The sequence below is a fragment of the Myotis lucifugus genome, unplaced genomic scaffold (assembly GCF_000147115.1).
Source record: "Myotis lucifugus unplaced genomic scaffold, Myoluc2.0 scaffold_127, whole genome shotgun sequence".
Lineage (NCBI taxonomy): Eukaryota > Metazoa > Chordata > Mammalia > Chiroptera > Vespertilionidae > Myotis > Myotis lucifugus.
This window is the reverse complement of record NW_005871175.1, coordinates 2,044,093-2,066,731: the sequence shown is the minus strand read 5'-3', so window position 1 is coordinate 2,066,731 and position 22,639 is coordinate 2,044,093. Positions and strand designations below refer to the sequence as shown.

Below are 22,639 nucleotides of genomic sequence, written 5' to 3'. Positions count from 1 at the left end.
CCGTAGGATCCGTCAGCCAGGTTGGAGGGTGAGAGGCATTCTCATTCAAGGAGATGAGGGGGCTAAGGGCTTGGGGTTTCTTGAACTTGCAGTTGACCGTGGCATCGAGAGGTGATGTTCAGGTGGGAAGTACCTAGGTCAGGTTCCCTAGAAGCAGAGCCTGGGGCAGGGGTTCTTAAGCAAGGGCTTCATTAAGTGAGACAGAGACCCGCCAGGGAGAGGGGGAGCAGGGTGGGAGGGGAAAGGAGGAACGAGAGGATGTGGGTGAGGTGAAGCTGAGGCACAGCTGGGCTTTTGTCCGGGTAAGTCGCTCATGGGCTGTAGACATGGAAGGCAGTCAATTTTCAAGGGTGTCTAACTGCCCAAGGGCAAGTCGGGGGAGAAGGTTGCAGGTGTGTGAGTCCTTATACCTGCACCTATGCAGGGGAGATGGTGGCATAAAAATACTCTGTAGAGGAGGCATAGGCCAGGGAAGTCTGGACTAGAGGGAAAGGTCTGAGACTGAGCAAACAGCAAGCAGTTCAGTGCAAGAGTGGATTGCCCAGGGAGCATGTGCAGTGTGAGAGGAGTCTGAACACACCACTGCTCGTGTCCAGGTGGTTGTGTGGGTCCAGGGCTGCCAGGGCGCCCCATCTACACTGGAGCCCATGTCAGTGACTCCCCCAACAGCCCTATGTGCTCAGTTGACACAGCCATATCTGGCGGCCCTGCAGTAAAACAGAAGCTTGAATAGCAAATATGCAAAGGACGCCCAGAAGAAGTGGGGTAGGAGGAACACTGGGAGATTGTGGTGTTGCAAGAAGGAAGGTGAGGGCAACCGCACTGACCTTGCCTCAAGGGCCCTGCAGCGACTGCATGAAGACAGCCTGCCCCTCTGGGGTTTATCCGGGCCAGTCTCCTTAAAGCAAAGCAGGGCAGGCTCGTTTAGGACATTGGTGGGAAGGTGGCCATGAGGACAGCTCAGGAGGCCGGAGAGGCTGCCGTGCCTGTGGGATTGCCTTTATGCTGAGAAAGCCTCTGTATTCTCACACAGCAGGCACTTGTCCCAAATTAAATATGTGTGTGTGTTTGTACTTGTTAATGTGGATCTTGTTAATACTGAGCTAAGTGAGCTGTTTCTCCCCAGATAGACACTGAAAAGACATGTACTCAGGGCGGCAGCCCACAGCGACTGACTGACTGTCCTCTCTTTGTAGATATGTAAGTGAACTTCACCTAACCAGATTGAAAGGGACCGAAGGCGGCACTTACACGTTTCTAGTGTCCAATTCTGATGTCAATTCTTCGGTGACATTTAATGTTTACGTGAACAGTGAGTACAGCTAATAGCTCCTTATCTTTTTATATTTTTATTGTTTTGAGTTGTGGCTCGTGTTTGTAACAGCTGCAGAACCGAGCTCACTGTGTACTATGTAAATAATGTTTCATGATAATTTTGACCTTAACAAAGACCCTGTGGTTTAGTGGTTGGGTGAAGGCTGGGCGAATGTGTACGAAAACCCAATTCCTTGTTCTAAATTTCACTGACCCCGGGACCCTGTTGCTCAAATTCTGGGTGCTGCCTTTGAAGTGAGCAGAGGAACCAAAGAAGTTAAAAATAACAGTTCTTTGGCCCCAGTCAGTTACTCAGTGGTTAGAGCATCGGCCCACAGACTGAAGGGTCTTGGCTTCAATTCCTGTCAAGGGCACATACCTTGGTTGCAGGCTCCATCCCCAGCCCCGGGTCAGGGCGAATGCACAAGACAACCAATACATGTGTCTCTCTCACATCGTTGTTTCTCTGTCTTTCCCACTCCCTTCCACTCTCTAAAAAAAAAATAAATAATAATAAATAATAATAATAACAGTTCTTTTGAGGGAACATTATTGATTGTTGAAATGAGGATTCAGAGGTTGAATAGGAGCTGGACTGACATGATGTCTTTGTTATGATGCTTTCTGGTTTGGGGTTGTGACATTTTTTGTGTTGAGATTGTCTTCCACTAAGATGATGCGATATTGATCCAGCCCAGTGGGTCCCCACCGAGAACCACGTGGGTACGGTGGGAGAGGGGAGCGTGATGTGGACGTGGGAACCTGAACTCTGCATCTTGCCCTGCTGTGGGCTGCACCCCCTGTAGCAGAAGTGTCTCTGCACAGAGGTTGAGGCCAAGGGAACGCATCACCAGCTGGTTTTTTTCCAAGTGCAGGGCTTCCTCCTGGCTCTCCTCTGCGGCTTGTCTACAAATCCAGGTACCTGCCACAACACACCAGCCAGGGGCCCAGAGGATGGGAGGCCTGCAAAGACACGGAATTCTAAGGGGGTGGCCCACAAAATGAGCCATCCTGGGTTTGGGGGGTGATGACACAACCTGGAACGTTCCCTAGAGAACAACTTAGTAACTGCTGAGCACTTTGTGTGTGTGGGGCTGCAGGATGGGAGCCAGTTCCTTGCCCTCAAGGAGCTGGATGAAGTGTTTTTAATGTCACTTTCTCATTGGTGCTCAGTGGTATGGGGGCTGGGTGGCCTGATCCCTGTACAAATGACAGCAAACAGCTAGTGAGTAATCCTTGGGGCGTTTCTGATGGCTGCTCTGGAGTCTTTTGACTACGCCAGTGTTTCCAAAATTGTGTTTTCTGAACAAGATACGTGTTTAGATAAAGAGTCACATCTGTGCACTTAAACACTTTTCTTAATTATAGGCCTTCCCTGAATCCTTAATATGCTAAGGTGTGTTATGACTTCCCAGGAGGGGGCTGTGGGAGGGAGCTGATATCCCAGACTTGTTTGACCACAGAATTTCCTTTTTCCAAGGGAATCGTGTTAAGTAGTATCTCAGTTCTTTGGAACAGTTTTGATTACTATGGTATCTCATTAGCCCACAATTCAAATACCTCTCAATTAATTCAGATGTTAATCAGAGGAGCTGAGTGTAGTGTAGTACACACGAGCACAATTATCTGCTTCTGAAAAATCTTAATATTCAAGTAACTGAACAGACGATTGCAGGCAAATCAGTATCCTTGCAGTCATAATACGCATACTTTCCACCAAAACTTTATTTTGGGTGCTTTAGTGAGTTAATTAACACATCCATCACCTCACATATTTATCCGCTTTGTTTTGTTTTTTGTGTGTGTTTCATTTTAGTTTGGTGAATACATTTAAGTTCTGTCTTTGCAAATTTCCATTATGCACTACAGTGTGATCAACTGTAGGCACCACATTATGCATTAGATCCTCAGGCCTTATGCATCTTAGAACGGAGAGTTTGAATCCTTTTGCCAGCTTCTCCCTATTCCCCCACCCCCATCCCCTGGCAACCACTTTTCTGCTCTGTTTCTGTGAATTTAACATTTTTTTTAAGATGACACATTAAGTAATGCCATGCACTATGTGTCTTTCTCCATATGGCTTATTTCACTTAGCATAATACCTCTAGTTTCATTTATCTTGTCACAAAAGACAGGATTTTCTACTCTTTTAAGGGTAAATATTCCGTTGTGTACATATACCACATCTTCTTGATCCACTTACCCATTGATGGACACAGGTTGTTTTTATACCTTGGGTATTGTGAATAACTGCAGGATAATGGTTTTGTTTCCTTGATATACCCATAAGTGGGATTGTGGGATTCTATCTATGGTAGTGCTGTTTTTAATTTCTTGAGTAATGTCCATTCTGTGTTCCATAGCAGCTGCACCAATGTACATTCCCACCATAGTGTACAAGCATTCCCTCTTCTCCATATCTGTGACAGCGTTTATCTCTTATCTTTTCGTTAATAGCCATTTTAACAGGTGATCTCATTGTGGTTTTGATCTGGTAGCATTTCCAGATATGTATTATGAATTTTGGCAGGTGATGTCTAGGCAATCTAGATTATAAATAGACCTCTCTCCAATCTTAAAGGTCTATCCTTTAATCACAAACCTACCAGTCGAGTGATAGGGCTGTGGTACTCGGGCAGTGGTGACAGGCACACAGGCAGGACAAGTAAGGCATAAAGAGCTAAAGGGCTCCTTGCATTGTTGGGCTTACACAGAACACGTGAAATGTTCAGTTAGATTGGATAGCCAGATGACTGCTGAACTGCACCAAATTAACTCTCAGAAGTCACCAATTTCACTCTGTTTATGGCAGTGTTAACAAGGGTTTGAAACAATTTAAGGAAATGCTAAATAATGTTTTATTTCTAAGTCACTGCATTATATAATTTGCATGCTGTCCGGTATGAGCGATTATTCATAGATAATGCAGTATACCCAACTCAAAGTAATAAATCACCCCGAATGAGGCCTCTTGATGAGAAAGTTTCCCTTTGACCGAATTTGCAGAATCTGGGCTGCCTTATATGGATTATCGGTCATAGTGAAGTTCAGTTATGGGTGGCTAGACTGTCCTCCTTCTGGGGAGAAGCCACTGTAAGCCTAACATAAAGCACATGCCCAGCTTGCCATCTGGCAAAGGTGAGGACAGACCTGTCAAGCCGGCCATGCAGATAGATGGCTCTGGACTGCTTGCCAGCCAGCCATCTGGGTCACCCACCTGGTTGGAGGTCTCAGGGACCTTTTGTTACCAACCCTTCTGGGTCAGGGACCAAACCGAGGTCCTTCTGCTCAGCGGCATTCACACCAGTGGATTAAGAACTGACTTTGATAAAGCAGAGCAGAAACAAATTTTATTTTTTTGATCAAGGGATGGAGAAGGGTGAGCTCACACTCTGATGGCACCTTCTCTGGATGGGGAAGGAGCCTTCTGTATGTATAGGCTGTGGTGTGGAGTGATTAATTCCTTTAGGCCTGTATAATTAGTCTTCTGTCGCACTCAGCCCTTGTGCACACGTTGTTTTACACACTGTGCCCTGGCACCATCTTGGTCTTTGCCTTCATCACCTTGATCTTTGCCCTCATCACCTTGATCTTTGTGCTCAACACTTTAATCTTTGTGCTCAGCACCTTGGTCTTTGTGCTCTGCCCTTTTTATTTTGTGGTCGGGAGTCTTTTTCAGTTCCTGTAAGCAGGCATAGCTCGTGACACAGTTTAGGTATTGAGAAACATTAGGGTCTTTTGGATGACAGCCTGGTGACACTTTTCCCAGGTTAAAATAATAAAGGTGGGTTTGCCTTTAAGGACTACTTGGTTTTGGGGCTTTGAGGGGGCTGTGCCTTTCCAGATTCTAACAAACTGAGCGAAGTTACTAGAACTTTGCCTCTTTGGAAGGTGGAAATGTTTTCCTACCCGTTAACCTCTCAGCCTTTCTATTTCCATTTTTTAAAGATGATAGGACCTTCTAAACATTGGGGTGTCCAAACGATACTTGGGTTAGAGGCTAAAAGCTTTAAGACTCGCTGCTGACACACTTACCTATTAATTTTTGCTGGAGAGGCTTTGCTTTCTTAGTGTATCTCCCTCTTTAGGTGGCTTCTAGTGGACCTACTCCTGTATTAAACGACTGGAATTCTTACACATTAAGTAAAGCTAGTGCTAAGTACAACTCCTTTTTGGTTTATTTACTGTCCTTTGGGAATTTGCTGTAGGGCTACCACAGTAACTGGAATGTAGCTTGGTTTGTGCAAACATTTGTATACTTGTGTTCTTAAATTAAAACATTTTTTAAATCATATAAATGTTATGTGAAGGATAGAAAATAAGCAAAAATAAAAATCAAGCTAGTTTTAAAATATCCCCATTGCAGTATATTTTTCGAGACCATTAATTTTTTTATTTTTTTACAAAAGAGAGGTTCTATCTCTTTGTAACTTTGTGTTTTGGTGCTGAACCATAAATGTGTTTTGGGCATCTTTCCACGTCATAAACTACTTTTCTACAGCATCATTGTGGGATCTCATTGCACGGATAGCTTGTCATCTCTAACCCATGTCTGATGCAGTTTCGAGACATTGTGCAGTGGGAGGGGGGACTCTGAAATGATGTGACCGAGTCTGAAAAGGAAACCCATCTGACAATTAAAGTTTATAATTATCTTGTTGAATCTCAAATGAGCGACCCTGCCTAAGTGCCCAGAAGTCGATAAGGTTATCACCTGTCAAGATCTCCCATGCGGCTGTGTCTGTAACGTGTGTCATGCAAGGCGCACTGTGCTCGCGTGCAGGACAGCTCTAAATTAAGGAGTACCTTTCAGAGCTTCTTAAGGGGGGAAGTTAATCTGTGTACAAATAGCTGTTTGTCTTCCTACATTAATGTTTTTGCATGTTCACTGCTGATAACTGACAGTGTCTAAACTCTGTTTTTATTTTCTGTTCCTGAACTTGAAATGAGTTTTTGTCCTTAAATTGCTTGGGACTTATGGGTGTTGTTTTTGACGTGACACTTTAATATCTCCTTCTTATGAAGAGGATCTCTGTGGATGCAAGAATTGCTATAGACATTTAAATTGGAGAAAAGGGGATTTCGTGGCAGCCTACTTTTGAAGTAGAATTTGGTTCTCTTCTGAAAAAAAAATTTGAGGAAATGTGGCTCTGAACTAAAGAGTCTCATCCTCCCCCCTCCCCCGTTCTCCCAACTTGAGCCCCTCCAGTGTTGATATCATTATTTTTATTTCATGGGTCGTAACAAAGTTGGTCTGGTAGGGTATGTTGCTAATTTGGAGGATCTATTTAAAGACTACACCTTTTAGAAAATCATTAGATCCTCTGTTGGTGTGATCTGGTCTTTTTTTCATGTTTATGGTGAAAAAGAGCGATAAACGGGTTTAGGTATGTAACCGTGTCAGTTTATGTTACAATTGACCCTGAACTTGGGACCTGTTTTTCTAAAAGCAGGTCTTTTATATTAGTGGAACTTCTGTATGGAATTTTTTTCCAGTTGAACCACATGTGTTTTTACATAAAATTAGCCTCCTTCATTTACAAATGTAAACAGAGTCACCTATAAGTTAGTGGAAATTTATATAAATCTAAGAATAGGTACATAATCTTTCCATGGGCATTGTGTCAATAACCCTTCTTTTCCACTTCTGGATTATGTGGTAAAATGAAGTCACTATTTTGTATTGTAATGTGTGCTCACATCTCCCCTCCCTGTGCCTGGGACACAAACCATGATGCTCCTGCACCATGATTCTGGCTGAGGGGGCCCCTCTCCAAGTACTTTCATGATTTTTTGGATTTGTTTTAACTTTATCTTAGAATTGGGCAATTATTTTGATTGCTCTTTAGAACCAGGGTTGTCAAACTATAGGCCAGATTCAGTCTGCTCCTTAATGGCCCATAAGCTAAGAATTTGTTTGAAAGGTTCAAAAATAATCAGAAGATATTTATGAGACATGAAAATAAAATTAAAATGTTAGTGTCCCCAAGTCAAGTTGTGTTGGAACACAGATGTGCACATTCGTTCACATGTCTACAGCTTTATTTGTGGTACAATGGCAGAATTATTTGTAAGAGAGAGACCCTATGACCCACAAAGCCTAAAATATTTACTGCCTCACCCTTTACATTAAAAGCTTGCTTAGCACTAGTTAAAACATCACTTCCTTAGGAGAATGATTTTTTTAGATGATAGACATTCTGTTAAAGATGGCTAGATACACAGAAGATTATAGTTGACATTTTGTTTTGTGTGTTAAACAAGCTTTTGTTAAAGTGTCCATATGCCAGTCTCTGGCTATCTTTAAGAATGCACGAAACAAAATATATTTTCAAGATATCTATTCTGGAGTTTTAAAAAAGTATAATAATATTCCTTTTATAAGTAAAAGTTCATCTGAGTTTTTCAATACTCCTATTGTAGCTGATTTAACTTTCTTTATTATAATGGTACTAGAGGCCTGGTGCACGAAATTTGTGAACTTGGAGAGGGTGCCCTCTCGCAGTCCGGGAGCCCTTGGGCGATGTCTGACTGACGGCTTAGGCCCGCTCCCTGGGGGGAGCGGACCTAAGCCATCAGTGGGACATCCTTAGCACTGCTGCAGAGGTGGGAGAGGCTCCCACTACCGCCTCTGTGCTCGCCAACCGTCAGCCCAGCTCAGGGCTTCTGGCTGAGCAGCGCTCCCCCTGTGGGAGCGCACTGACCACCAGGGGGCAGCTCCTGCATTGAGCGTCTGCCCCCTAGTGGTCAGTGCACATCATAGCAACCAGTCGGCCCACCGTTCGTTCGATTTGCATATTAGCTTTTTATTATATAGGATTGCAGCAGGAATGTAGATTTGACTTAGACCCAAACCAGGATAGTGACAGATTGCTACCAAGCACTGCTGTATTGCCATTCAACACCAGCAGACCTACAATCGGAAAACCAAATTCATCCCAGAAAACAACCAAAATGTTCATCTATGGATGCATGGATAAAGAAAATGTGGTGTATGCATATAATGGAATATATTCAGTCTTGAAAGAGAATGAAATCTTGCCATTTGTGACAGTATGGATGGACCTGGAGAGGATTATGCTAAGTGAAAAAAGCCAATTAGAGAAAGATAAATAACCATATGATCTCGCCTGCATGTGGAATATTTTTTTAAAATGAACTCAGATACAGAGAACAGACTGCTGATTGCCAGGAGGGTGTGTGTGTGAGGGTGGGCAAAATGGATGAAGTGGGTGGTGGTTAAAAGGTATAAACTTCCAGTTATAAAATATATAGGTCATGGGATGTGTAATGTACAGCATGGTGACTATAGTGAATACTGTACTGAATGTTTGAAAGTTGCTAAGAAAGCAGATCTTAAAAGCCCTCATCACAAGGAAAAAATTAGTTGTAACTCTTGATGATGGATGTTAACTAGACTTAGTGTGGTGGCCATTTTTGCATTATATACAAATACCAAATTGCTATTTTGTACACCTGAAACTAATATAATGTTATGTGTTAATTAAACCTCGATAAAAATTCATCTTTATGATTCCTTTTCGTGTAATCTTTTATTATTTGGAGACTTACGTCTGTGGAGTAAATCAGCGAATGATTAGGATTTTTAATTGCATGAGCAATAAATTCTCAGTAGAAATTATAAGTACTCTGACAGCTGCCTAGAAGCCGATCAGTGTCGTTGGAGATACCAGAATGGCTCAGGTCCACAGTGCTTTGAAAGGAGAAAGGGGACTATTTTTATCTTCCCAGGAAACACATAACTTACACACTTCTTAGGCTTATCTAAACCTCCAACTTGGGAGGAATTAGGGAAAGTGTCATTTGGTGTCCTGCTGGTTGCAGAATATATAAGAAACCATAGCTTAGATTTAACCTGGAGAATTACAGAGGGTTATGTGTCTTTAAAAGTAAAATGTGTATTTAATGCCTTTCACAGTGCTTTGAGACACTTAGAAAAATGCAGATGAGCCCAGATTTTCATTTTTTAGGAATCAGATTTGTACCTAGCTTATTCTGTATGCATTAAACATTTTCATAGTGCAGCTTATCACGTACAGCCCAAACTGTAATCATGCAACTTAGCCTTTTCAGAATGAGGTCTCTCATCACCAGCACTGGGGACAGGGCTAGGATTAGGGTGAGGCAAGAGAAGGCACCTAGGGCGCAAAATTCAAGGAACTACTCACTCATGGTGCCAACCCTGCACTTGCAAGACGTCTAGACCGAGTGCCTTCTTAAATTCTGCATTCAGAGTGTTTTCCTGGCCTCACCCTAGTCCCAGCCTGATCAAGGGTCCCTTGAGGGTACTTTTAAAAAGCGAATTGCTAGGTTAGATCCAAACCTATGCAAAAAAAATCTCCGTGGGTGGGGCCAGGAATCTGCATTTTTACCTTTAGTACTTTTAATGCACACTGATGTTTGAGGGCCCTCTGAGCTTGGTTGGCAAACCTAAGGCCCAACAGGAAAAATGCTGCTCCGCTAGCTTCAGGTTATGACTGGGACAGTAGCTGAAAAGTCTGCCTAATTAACCAGCACACGGAGCAAGTAGGCCAGCCCTGGCCGTTGTATAACTTCTACCAGGTGTCATGCTGGAAGGCTTGGACCGGGCAGCACTTATAACCAAAGCTAAATGTGATTGATTATGTAATTTTGAGCTGTTCCAATTTTTTAATTAAAAAAATGTTTTATAGGTTCATTATTAGCTACATATTCATTGTAAACAAAAACATTTTAAAAATAATTTTAAAAGAATAAAATAGAAATGATCCATAACCCTATTACCCAGAGATAACCATTGTTAACATCTTAAGTATCCTTTCAGCCTTTTTTTTCCTTCCTGTTGAGTCAATTGCACTAAAAGTCATCATGTGGCATTAGGAAGGATGAGTGACAAAAGGAATATTGGTATGAGGAGATCTGTCTTATGAACTCAGGCACATTTGAGTCCTGTCTAGTTATCTTTGCTGTCTATGTGGTGTGGCGGCTCCTCTCTCAACATTAATCTCAGCATTAAAAGGAATTCACATGTCCCGGTATGTATGTGAGTTTCTTAACTGTGCAAAAGTAGTAGAAATAGTGCCCCTACACAGGAAAGTTGACCTTAGGCTATTTTTCCAGGTCCCTTCTTGTGACTCTAATTGAATTCCTATGGAATAGGAGGGACTTGTTCCTTTGGGGGAGACGTAGTCACTCAACAGCTCTTTATGTGGGTCCACCACAGGTCAGACTCTGCTAGGGGTCAGGGGTACAAACAGATGGAGGAAGTGCAGCCTGGTGGAGGAGTGTCCAGTGATCTAAAGTCCCGCAGGAACGGGGAGGAGGGACCAACCACCTTGGCTTTGGAGAGTTGAGCATGGCTTGGAAAGGAGGTGACACTGGAATTGAGTCCAGAGAGACCCACCGAAGGCTACCTGCAGTCTCCAGCAAATAGCTCGGTTCTAAAGCTCCACTTTTTGTGTGTTATGTCCTACTTTCCAGTTTGATCACACAGTTGCCCGTGATAATTAAACGAAGCTTGCCAGATGGATGCTTTCGCAAGGCGATGGCTCGTTTTCTTGCTCTATTTGTGAAAGCTGGCATTGGGTCCAAAGTCTCAAGGATGCCCCTACCTTGAGATTGCTTTGGAGTGTCGCTCTCTTGGGTGTCTAGCCAAATGGCCAGCCCATCAGCAGGGCCAGGTTGAGTGACAGGTGGGTGTGCCATGCATGTGGACACTCTGATCCCTGCCAAGCTGTTTTGCCTGCAAGGAGTTGAGGTGCTGAGAGGTTGTTCTACAAAGATGTCATTTATCAGTGGTACCTTCCTTTGAGGAAATAAGCTCCCTAAGTCTCTGACCCGTCAGTCTTTCCTTCTCACCACAGAGTTTTCCGATCAGCTGCAACATAATTGATGTCAAATTCCCAATTTATCAGATTAAAATACATACACAATTTCACACTTTCTTAAAGAAGCAATTTTTAGGTCATGGAAGAGAAAATTTAGAGTGGCAAATGTAGTGAACTTAGTTGGTAGCAAACTTGATTAACCAAAGAGGGTGGGCACAAGGAGGGTGGGTACTCTGAACAGAAAAGAATAACTGAATCATTAATAATTGTTTCATTTCTGCAAATTGTTCTTAGTTTTTTATTTATTTCTGTGAATCATTCTTGTCCTCCATCTCCCTATGAAATGGGTACTATTTAATTAGTGAGACATATCCATTGGTTGCTTTCCTCACACACTCTGACCCAGTTCCAGGGATCAAACCTGCAACTCAGGTATGTGCCCTTGACCAGGATTAGGATCCAAGATCGTTGGTATGAGGGTTGACGCTCTAACATTGAGCATAGCAGCCATGGCATAATTAATGACCCATTTTACCCATGAGGAGACTTGATGGAGGCGCCCAGAACTGGTGAGTGTCGGAGCCGGTGTGCAGGGCTGTCTACCACACACGTGGCCTCCTGAGTTCTGTACTTACCTGGGCACTCGATGCTGCACCAAGGATCCAGGGTGAGCACATCACCGTCCTTGCCATTCAGATGTTATTCAGTGGTTCTCAACCTGTGGGTCGTGAACAATGAAAATACATCCTGCATATCAGATATTTACATTACGATTCATAACAGTAGCAAAATTACAGTTATGAAGTAAGCAACGAAAATAATTTTATGGTTGGGGGTCACCACAACATGAGGAACTGCATTAAAGGGTCGCAGCATTAGGAAGGTTGAGAACCACTGGAGCTTGCTCGTTATCAAAGGGTTAAAATGCTCCAAATATATTACTAATAGAACAACTGAGCATAAGTTCATCCCCTTCCACTTTAGAAATAATCTGGAGAATTTGCTTTAGGGCACCCTTGATTGAATATCCGTTGATTATTGTAGTTACACAGAAATGTCAAATTAGAGCATTCCTGCTGATATAATTTACTCTTTTGGTGATTGTACTCAGGTTTAGATAAATGTATGAATAAAACTCTGGGGCTGGTTTCCTCCTCTAATTTTGTATTTTGCATCTGAAGTAAAAATTTGGAGTTAAAAGCCCATATTGTATTTTACTCTTATGTTTTGGGTTTTCTGTGAATAGGGTGATCCAGCTCTTTATCTGTACCACTTCTTCACCTCCCCCTCTAGAAAAGAGGGAATTCTTGAGAGAGAGAGAGGGGGGGGGCGGGGGAGGGGGGGTTGCTTTTCCTGTATTTATTCATTCCAGTCCCCACATTAACTTGAAATCCCGATGTCAGGAATTTTCACCTTTAGAATAATCGGGAAGTGTTACTGTCTTCATTAGAAGCAGTCTTTCAGCTTCCCACTCCCTGGAAACAGAACCCCTGCCAGGTGGTCCTGCCCTCCGCTTCAGCCATCCCCGGGTCAGAGTTCTCAGAGACCCCACATCTGCAGGGTGCGCTGTTCTAACTGTGGAAGCCTTTCCTGGGCTGACCTTCACACCCCCCTCCCTGGACCTTCCATGCACTGGTTTGGATTCTTCCCTCGAGTAACGTGTTCCCTCAAGGTCGTCTCCAGCCTCACGAAGGTTCTGAGGGTTCTGAGTGGCGTGAGTCTCGGGGATGTTCTCCAGCAGTTTGACGTGTGGCTACTTCTCTTTTCCTGCAGCAAAGCCAGAGATCTTGACTTCTGAGAGGCTCACGAATGGCATGCTCCAGTGTGTGGCAGCAGGATTCCCGGAGCCCACAATAGATTGGTACTTTTGTCCAGGAACGGAGCAGAGGTGAGATGATTATTTTTGTTACCACTTGACATGCAGAAGGGAAGGACTGCAATTCGGCTGAATTTCAACTACGTTTTCAGATTTTTTCCTCCCAAAAAAGCTTTGTTTCGAGGATTCTATTTTTCTGTCCGTGTGGCTTTTGAGACGGCATAATTGCTATATTTTTCTTGGTAGACATTAATTTTGTTTGCTGAAAATGATTACTGAATGACTTCTCTATTTTGATGGTTATCTTTTTGGATTTATCATGCAATTCTAGCCCGCAGGTAGATAAAGCAATTTTCCAGGACAGAGTAATTAGATTTCCATTCTATACACAGGAGGTAATGTGTGTGGGAAATGTGGCTGTAGTTATTGTGAAAAAAATTACCTCAGAAGTTAATTGCCAAGTTACCAAAAAGTAATGATCGTGCGGTTATAACGTGCATATGGCGTTTGTCAGCTCCGGGTTCTGAAGCGGTTTTCTCGGTGATTAGGTGCCCAGCCCCTGAGCAGAGCACATCTGGCTTTGTGCTTCCTCTCCCCTAGAATCCACACGTAAGCCTTAAATCGTCCTTTCATATTACCTGAAGATGAAAATGGGGTCAACCTTGCTGTTTTTATCCAGCAAATGGTATTTTATGCTCGGGCTTTAAAAGCCCAGTGTAACATCACAATTGAAGAGTGCAAATAATAACAGAAATTTTATTTTTCATGGAATAGACCTTTTTATCACAACAAGTGGGAAGAGGTTACATAGGATTGTGGTTTTCAGCTGAGTTTGAGTGGAATGTTTTCTTTGGGGAAGACCATATCAATCATGATTTTAAGTCTATTCCGTCATTGGTCATGTCACTTCTGGTAATATCTACATTGCAATAATAGGGTTGGTTCAAGACCCCTGAAAAGTCTGCCCATAGCAGGAGAAACCCAAGTAATGATAGTCGGCCATTTAGTAATTATTTTTGGTGCGCCAACTGTATGCCCGACACTGGTCTAGGGAACAAAAGTCCCGGCTTTGTGAGCTCATGTTTAAAGGGTGGAGATGGACAAAGAAAATAAAGAGCTAATGCAGGCAGATATTAAGTGCTAAGGAGGAAGACAGAGCAAGGTAAGGAATGGAACACTGCTAGGCACGTGGGAGTGGGGTGGGGAGGGATAATTTAAATAGACTCATCAGGGTCTGGCTCTTCATGGTCTTTGCCACCTGCAGTGCATCCTGGCTGGACAGCCTGCACCTCCCGTCATAGAACCTCCAGTGGGTCCTCACGGCTGGGGTTCTGGGGGTTGCCTGTGGTCATCGTGTTGACACAAGGCTTTCTCGCTCCATGCTTTTCCTCTTCAACCTTTCACTATTAGTTCATTTAAGGGTATTTAAGTCATTTCTGTTTAACAATCCAGGGTGAGTCTTATCATCCCAATGTTACAGCTGTAGGAACTGAGTCTTGTAGATTTTGAGGTAACTTGTCAGGAGTCAACAGAATAGGTGTTTGAGTCACGATTCAAACCCACGCCTCACTCCAAAACCTCCTCTCTCCGTCTTCTCTTCCGTGGCGCTTTCCCCCTCCCTGTGCCACAGAAGGGCTCACTCGTCCTCAGACGCTTCCGGTTGTCAGAGGAAATTTCCAGTTATGAACCCCTAACTTAGTTTGAAAAGAATGCCAAACCCAGGGTGTTTGAGTGAGGGTGTTCCTGGAGTAAGTCTGGGCTGTTGTTTGCTTCCCCCTAGATGTTCTGTTCCTGTTGGGCCGGTGAATGTGCAGATACAGAACTCCTCTGTGAACCCGTTTGGCAAGCTGGTGGTTCAGAGTTCCATCGATGACAGTGCCTTCAAGCTCAACGGCACGTTCGAGTGCAGGGCTTACAACGATGTGGGCAAGAGTTCTGCCTTTTTTAACTTTGCATTTAAAGGTAACAGCAAAGGTATATTTCTTTTTAATCCAATTTAAGGGGATGTTTAGGCTCTGCTACCATTATCAATCATGATTTTAAGTCCATTCCATCATTGGCCATGTCATTCCTGGTAATATCTACATTGCACTGTACTGTCATCAAACTCACTAAGTTTCATTCCATACTAGTCTGTTAATAAAATGTATGCGGTAATTTTACCCATGTTACTATATGGATCTTACACATGTGTGTGCACATATCTATGCATGTATGCATGCATGCGTGTGTGTTTACATATAATGCATCATAAAGTTCATGCAATAATTGTTTTTATTTAAAAGGAGTAGAGAAGGAAAATGGGGGAATATATTTTCCTTATATCGACAGAGAAACAGAATTAGGATATTCTGAATTTAAACATTTATATTCCATTTAAAATCAGTTATTTTAACACATTGCCAGATACTATATCAGAAAGTTAACATTGCCTTTTATGAAGTCATGTTAGTGAGCTGTTTCTTTAACATCTTTAAAATTTGATTCATGAGTGACTGGCTCTCCTAACAGAAGTTAAATGATCCTTGTGGACACATTGATGAATTGGCATGACATTAGAAGACAAAGAAACTGAGCACCTACATTCTTAGGGCTCACTTTTTGTTTTCCTGAGTTGGCAAAGGCGAGTGCCAAAAGTGGTGTATTTTCAGTTTTTGAGTAATGAGGGGAAGAATTCTTACATTGTTCTGCACCATAGATTTTTTTTTTCAGACGGGGCAATAAAAAGAACACTTTAAAAGTGTTTTTCTCAGTGTAGGAAACTTGGAAAACACAAGAAAGCATAAAGAAGAAAATAGAAACCACCCATAAAGGACATTTCTTAAAAGTTGTCAAAGGAAGGAATTTGGTTGAAGTACAAAGTTCATTCAGATGTTGCTTTTCGTTGACCAACGGCGTAAAATTACTTTTGTGCTATAGGAATCTCAGGCTCTCTTCCCACAGTATCTGGTTCAAAATTATTTTTAAAAGATTCCCTTGAATAACGGAGTAAGATGATAACCAAGGCAAGCGGCTGGGATGTGCACGGCTTCGAATGGCGCCATGGGCTGCGAGATGGGAGGCGGGCGGTTTGGGGTAGATGGTGTGGTGAAGACCCAGTCCTGCGGATAGGTTGTGAGTCCACGCTCCTCTTTCATTTTAGAGAAAATTCATGCCCACACCCTGTTCACGCCTTTGCTGATCGGTTTTGTGATTGCGGCCGGCATGATGTGCATTATTGTAATGATTCTTACCTACAAATACTTACAGGTAACTATTCGTTTGTTCTCTGCCCTGAGCGCTGTAATGATTGACACGTTGATCATGAAAAGAAAATACATCTGTTCCTTTCTCCCCCCCCACCAGAAGCCCATGTATGAAGTGCAGTGGAAGGTTGTTGAGGAGATCAATGGAAACAATTACGTGTACATAGACCCAACGCAACTTCCTTATGATCACAAGTGGGAGTTTCCCAGAAACAGGCTGAGTTTTGGTCAGTATGAAACAGGGGCTTTCCAAGGAGCCTTTTTGTGTTCACATAACAATGACTTTAGGGAACCCCAACAGCTTCCCTTGTTTTCTCCCACCTGAGGCAATAAATGTTTTCTGTGCAAAGTCACCATCTTTGAAAGATTTGGCATCAAGCACGTAGGGAAATGTATCTAAACACATGTCCTTCATTCCATCGTTAAAATCACACAGATGGCCCTTTGGTCCCACCAGCTTACTTGGTTGTCTTCCTTTCTGCAGGGAAAACCTTGGGGGCCGGCGCCTTCGGCAAAGTTGTGGAGGCCACAGCGTACGGCTTGATCAAGTCGGATGCAGCCATGACTGTTGCTGTGAAGATGCTCAAGCGTAAGTTTCTTCAGGCAACTGCCTGTATTCAACACCAGTTTGTCAGTTTTTTTATTTTTGCTAAAATAAGGTGTTTCTCATTTTAGCGAGTGCCCATTTAACAGAACGAGAAGCCCTCATGTCTGAACTCAAGGTCTTGAGCTACCTCGGCAATCATATGAATATCGTGAATCTTCTGGGAGCGTGCACCATCGGAGGTAAAGCCGCCACCAACTGGTCTTTGATGATCTGTCAGTGACTCCCCTCTCCCAGTTATTGTTCTGAAGACTGTATATTTTAGTTTTATCATCAAGGGTGGGGCAGCCCAGGACACACCTTAGTTACTGCCTGTATGTGTCCTCAACAGGGACCTCTTGCGTATCTCAAGAACGATGTCTCATCTTGGCCAGAAAGCTTTTCTTTTTATCTTGTAGGATTTATATTTTGCTGCCTCATATTTAGTCACTCAAGGGTTAAGATTCATTTTCATACTATAATTAAATGGAGGCCTTTAAGCCTACCAGCTCTCACATATACACCAAATGAGGCAAACACTTCACTTTTGTTAAAAATAAGTTTCCAATTCTGAAGCCTCAGTTGAGCCTCCCATCCCGGGTTTCATTTTGGACGAAAGGAACAAAGCCGCGTGAAAGGAACTGTTCCCGGAGATCTGGAGAGCTCCACGGTCAAGTTGACAACTTTATATAATTTCTTAAAACAGGCCCCTTAACCGTTGCTTCACCACATCATGAATTGTTCATGAGAAACTTCTGCCCATGTTAATTAGTTGCCTGTTAACTTCAGAGCTGCCGTGTTAGGCACTCACAACACCAAGAAAATGTTCGACTTAGGAGCGCTCAGAACACAGGTGATGGTGATGCCCTGTCATTTCAGGGCTTCACCCGTTTCCTAATGGGTCTCAGCTGGCTTTTCCACGCGGTTGGCTTTCCTATTATACTGCAGCGCGTGCCATCATTTCCATGACAGTTTTACCGAGAGGGTGTGAGCCCCACTGTGTGTAAACAGAAGTGAGTCCGAGGACTCAAATAGGAAGTTTGATAATAGTATAACCAGAAGTCACACACATGTAGGTTAAAAGGGGCTTGCTTGTTTAGTTTTATTCACGTAAGGCTGCTTTTTGGTAAGCAATGCTGTTTTTTTTTAAAATATATTTTTATTGATTTCAGAGAGGAAAGGAGAGGGAGAGAGAGATAGAAACATCAATGATGAGAGAGAATCACTGATTGGCTGCCTCCTGCACGCCCCCTACTGGGGATCCAGCCCGCAACCCAGGCATGTGCCCTTACCCAGAATCGAACCTGGGACCCTTCAGTCCACAGGCCAGTACTCTATCCACTGAGCCAAACCAGCTAGGATGATAAGCAATGTTAATAATTGGATTGTGTTGGTACTCAGTAAGCTTGTCCGTTGAAACGGATTGTTCCTGGCTTGGATCACCGTTGGGCATTTTTCTGGGAGGCAGGATTTGTCTATATAGCTCAGCTCTTTCTAACCTTTTCTTTTTTGCTTATAGGGCCCACGCTGGTCATTACAGAATATTGTTGCTATGGTGATCTTTTGAATTTTTTGAGGAGAAAACGTGATTCATTTATTTGCTCGAAGCAGGAAGATCATGCAGAAGCGGCACTTTATAAGAACCTTCTGCATTCAAAGGAGTCTTCCTGGTAAGACTGATTTACATAAACAGTCAGCTGTTGACAGGCAGTTCTGGGGTCATAAGGGTTTGCAATCAAGGCTGATTCTTTAAAAAAAGTGAACTGAGGTACTTTGAGGTGCAAAATCAGAATTATTAAATCATTTAAATGTGATTAACAGTTTGCAGAGTTTAAATCATGCTTTTAAAGATTCAGGTAGTCTTAAACTTAGATTTTTGCTGACATATTTTTCTTTAATGCATATTTAGTTTTTTCCTAAGCTTTTGTTCTGTTCAACAGAATGAACTCTATACCTGTTTCTCTTATCATGGCTCTGCTCTTGTGTGTCAGTCCATTTATCCTGTGGCGCTGGTACTGTATGCATCTTTACAGTGAGACACCGTTTATAGGAAAATGCGCAAGCTTGTCAAGTCGTCACAGTAAATTCCTTTAAAGCCTTTAACAGAATGGCAGAAAGCTCTGAACCTAACTGCTTGTAGGTTTCTCGCCATCCACCTCTAAATTATTTCTATATACCTAACCCTTCAAAAAAACAAAATCAAAACCTCATTATGCTATAAAAAGGCACATTTAAAGAAATTCTGCACCTTATTTTCATCTCTTTCATCATTGGTAACATTCTGAATGTAAATGATGTGTAAAGAGCTTCAAGTTCTTCTAAGGAGAATTAGTGTGGTTTACAACCAGAATAGAAATCGTCTCTGCCATGCCTGCCTCTTTTTTCCAAATGTTAAGTTACACCACTAAAGGTTTCCTGGATTCACTCAGCCCAACAGAAATCCTACTTCTCATGCCCAGCCCCTTATTCTTTATATTTCTGCATTTGTGCAGTGGGTTTCTCCTCTCCTTTTTATACTGTTGCCCCTGTATTTAGAGATGGCAAATCTATCTCCTAACCAAGCATGTCAGACTTGCGGCTGGCGGGCCGCATGCCAAACGAGCTGCCGACTGCGAGTTTGACATGCTTGTTAACCTGTTAACTCCAGACCCTTAAGGAGACCTCAGTAAACTTTACTGATGGGCAGTTACCTCTTCAAGCCCTTTTATGTACCTGTGGCTAAGGTTTTAAACCCCAGGTGAAGCTTTTTACTTTTTTTTAAAATCCTTTAAACTTGAGTAACCATCAAGTGGTAGTAAAAAACGATACCAACCACCTTTTGTTAGTTCCTCCAGAGCAAATGCTCCTTCTATGAGTAAAGGAGCCTTATTTCTAAAGCTTTGATCCCAGATGTATTTTTTTATTTTTTAACTTTCTGAAATAATGGCCTAAATTGTTCAGTCCTGTGTGGTGTTCTTTGTGCTTTGGGATCCCATATGGGACTGAACCATCCGCACATTCTGAGGGAGATAGTTGTCATGGTGTTTCTATGCTAATCACAAGCAGGAAGTACTAGAAATCTTGAAGACTCTCCAGCCAAATGTTGCAGATTCAAGAGGTCCAGATGGTTCAGAAAATCATCCAAATTATTGGTGTTTATCTGAACCAAACTTGGTTTTTTTAAACCTTCTTCCATCAGTTGCTATATGTTAATGATCCCTGTCTTCTCCCCCATAACACATCACAGAAGCTCTGGTTCTTTGTCTCTTTCATCTTGTCTCTTGGGGCTAATTTAGAGAGTTTGAAGTAATGTGGAATGATGCCTTTTTTTTGGCTCTGTTTCCCATTAAATCTCCAGTGGCAAGGGATGGGAAATTTCTAAACTGAGTACCGTCTATGATTGAACACACAAAAAAAGCCATCTAATTCCTAGGGATTGGACCCTAATGTTGAATGTTAAAAATTCACCTCTTAACTGAACAAGGTTTTCTTCAGTCAAATTTGGCAATATTTTTTTGAATAAAATCAGCCTGTTATGTAAGAAGGGATGGGGAGATAGAACCTGGCCCTTGGGTGTTCCCCCCATTTCCCATTTTATTCGATCATGATGTGATGGATGTTTTATCTCTCCCAGTAATGACAGTACTAATGAGTACATGGACATGAAACCCGGAGTTTCTTATGTTGTACCAACCAAGGCAGACAAAAGGCGACCGGCAAGAATAGGTGGGTACCCATCAAGTAATGAAATCAGCTTCATTTACAGAGGATTTCTCAGACCACTGTGGAATATAACACCATTCCTGGTACTGACCAGTTCTCCTGTATAGGAGGGTCCAGTAGCAATGCCATTCGTGGTCAGTGACAGTTAAGGTTTTTAAGAGGGTCTACAATAACCCACAACCTGGGTTATTGTATCGAAGCATCTTAATGCATCTGTGAAAATATATGTATATCGAAATATATCACATACGTATTTTGCATGTGAAAATACGAGATTTTTGTACTAATCCACCATCCTTCTCCCCTGATGATTGTGTAACCTTGCCCAGGATTGTGAATATTACTTTGTGATTCAGTATCTACCCGTCCTCAACACTGGGGAGGTCATTGGCCTGCAAGTTCACATCAGTTCATTCGTTACCGTTGGTGTGACCTTTGTCACCGTCTTTTGTTTTCCTCGCCTTTAAGGTTTCAGTTGCTAAGAAAATCCTTCTCCTCTCAACAGGCTCATACATAGAAAGAGATGTGACACCTGCCATCATGGAAGATGACGAGTTGGCCCTGGACCTGGAAGACCTGTTGAGCTTTTCTTACCAGGTGGCGAAGGGCATGGCCTTCCTGGCCTCGAAGAACGTAAGTGGGAGTGGTTTTCAGAAGAGTCTCTCCTTCCAGAACGAAGCATTTTACAGCCGTAGTTAGAATGCTGAGTGTCATTTTGAAGTGTGGTAACCAAAGCAGAGGAAATGTAGTTTCTTCATGTTCCAACTGCTGTCTGTTTAGAATTCCTGCTCTCATTTATAAGACTTAAAGTGTAATTCTGTCTAAATGAGCTTTCTATGAATATTTTTTATATGCAATGAATTCATTTAAACCTTTTGGCTTTTAAGATATAGAAGCTATTCTTAGGGAATAGATAGCTATTTTATCAGCAAAAGCGAGGGGAAGCGCCTTATGTAGCTGCATTGCTTGGTGGGGCATTATACTTGGGTTTTATTGAAGTTAGACTACTAACATTGCATGTATGGTTTATAAACTGTTGGGGGAATAGGGATCAGAGAGAATAATAAACATTTGGGAAAAGACTGGGAATAGGAAGAGAATGAGGGAACCAAAACAAGGAACATGGTCTCTGTAAGGGTGAGAGGAATTCCCTAGGAAGTGGGATGACCAGAATAGCATAAGGTCACAGAACCGACTTTTATGTGTCAATGGTGACATTTCCAAACAATTACCAAACTAAAAGGGGATATGGGGTGGCTGAAATAAAGAGCTTCTCCCTGTGTCCTTGGGAGATGTCAAGTTGAAGTTGCAAAGACATGTTAGAAACTCCTATCAAAGAACATTCACAGAGAAGCATGCAAAATGAGTTTTCTTTGTAAAAAAAAAATAGGATACGATAATTTAATGTATTTTCCTATGAATGAAAGCAGCCCCAAGAAAGCATTTATTCAAGTTGGTTTTGGAAAATGATTATAGTAATTAAGGTCCTAATGATGTGAAACACAAATTTTGAGCATCATTCAAGGCATAATTTAGAACACTTATTTTTGGTGCACTGAGTAGTTTAAATGTAAAGCAAAAGTATTGGATGTGTATAACATATGCAGCACTCTAGTATTAAACATAGTTTTCACTCTTTAAAAGTTTAAAATAAATTTAAATGGCTTCTCCCCTCCCCCCTCCCCCTTTCTCTCCTGATAGTGTATTCACAGAGACTTGGCAGCCAGAAATATTCTTCTTACCCATGGTCGAATCACAAAGATTTGCGATTTTGGTCTAGCCAGAGACATCAAGAATGACTCTAATTATGTGGTCAAAGGAAATGTGAGTATCCACTCTCTCCTTGACAGTCCAGTGAAGATTTTAGTTTCAAGTTTTTATAAGAATTGTTTTTTATGGTTTTCATAATGCAAATCCTACCTTTGAGGGACCATGCATTTTAGCCGTCACATTAAGTGTACTTCAGCAAAATTTGCATGGTATGCTGAACAGCACAACTAACATTCCGATAATAGAATTCCTAATTCTAATTGTGTAATTATGGGGCATGTGAAGGAAGCAGAAATAGCCTTAATTTTCATTGTAGCCTGAGAATAGCAATGAACTCAATTTTGCTCCAGTGAAACAAACGTGGACCTGAAGGTCACAGCAG

The 22,639-nt window shown here is 42.3% G+C and overlaps 1 protein-coding gene across 2 annotated transcripts in view; it reads left to right on the top strand.

Annotated features, from left to right (window-relative positions):
- The window catches only part of KIT (KIT proto-oncogene receptor tyrosine kinase), an 80,257-nt gene that overhangs the window by 50,050 nt on the left and 7,568 nt on the right, over positions 1-22,639 (top strand). Inside the window, exons 7-17 of one of the 2 annotated variants that reach the window (XM_006093960.3) lie at positions 1,197-1,312; positions 12,915-13,029; positions 14,738-14,919; positions 16,100-16,206; positions 16,303-16,429; positions 16,687-16,791; positions 16,878-16,988; positions 18,305-18,455; positions 20,399-20,490; positions 20,993-21,120; positions 22,189-22,311. In XM_006093960.3, the coding sequence (XP_006094022.1) occupies positions 1,197-1,312; positions 12,915-13,029; positions 14,738-14,919; positions 16,100-16,206; positions 16,303-16,429; positions 16,687-16,791; positions 16,878-16,988; positions 18,305-18,455; positions 20,399-20,490; positions 20,993-21,120; positions 22,189-22,311 (1,357 nt within the window). Of the gene's footprint in view, positions 1-1,196; positions 1,313-12,914; positions 13,030-14,737; positions 14,932-16,099; positions 16,207-16,302; positions 16,430-16,686; positions 16,792-16,877; positions 16,989-18,304; positions 18,456-20,398; positions 20,491-20,992; positions 21,121-22,188; positions 22,312-22,639 lie in introns of both variants that reach the window. The other variant, XM_014460194.2, reaches the window with a different exon arrangement.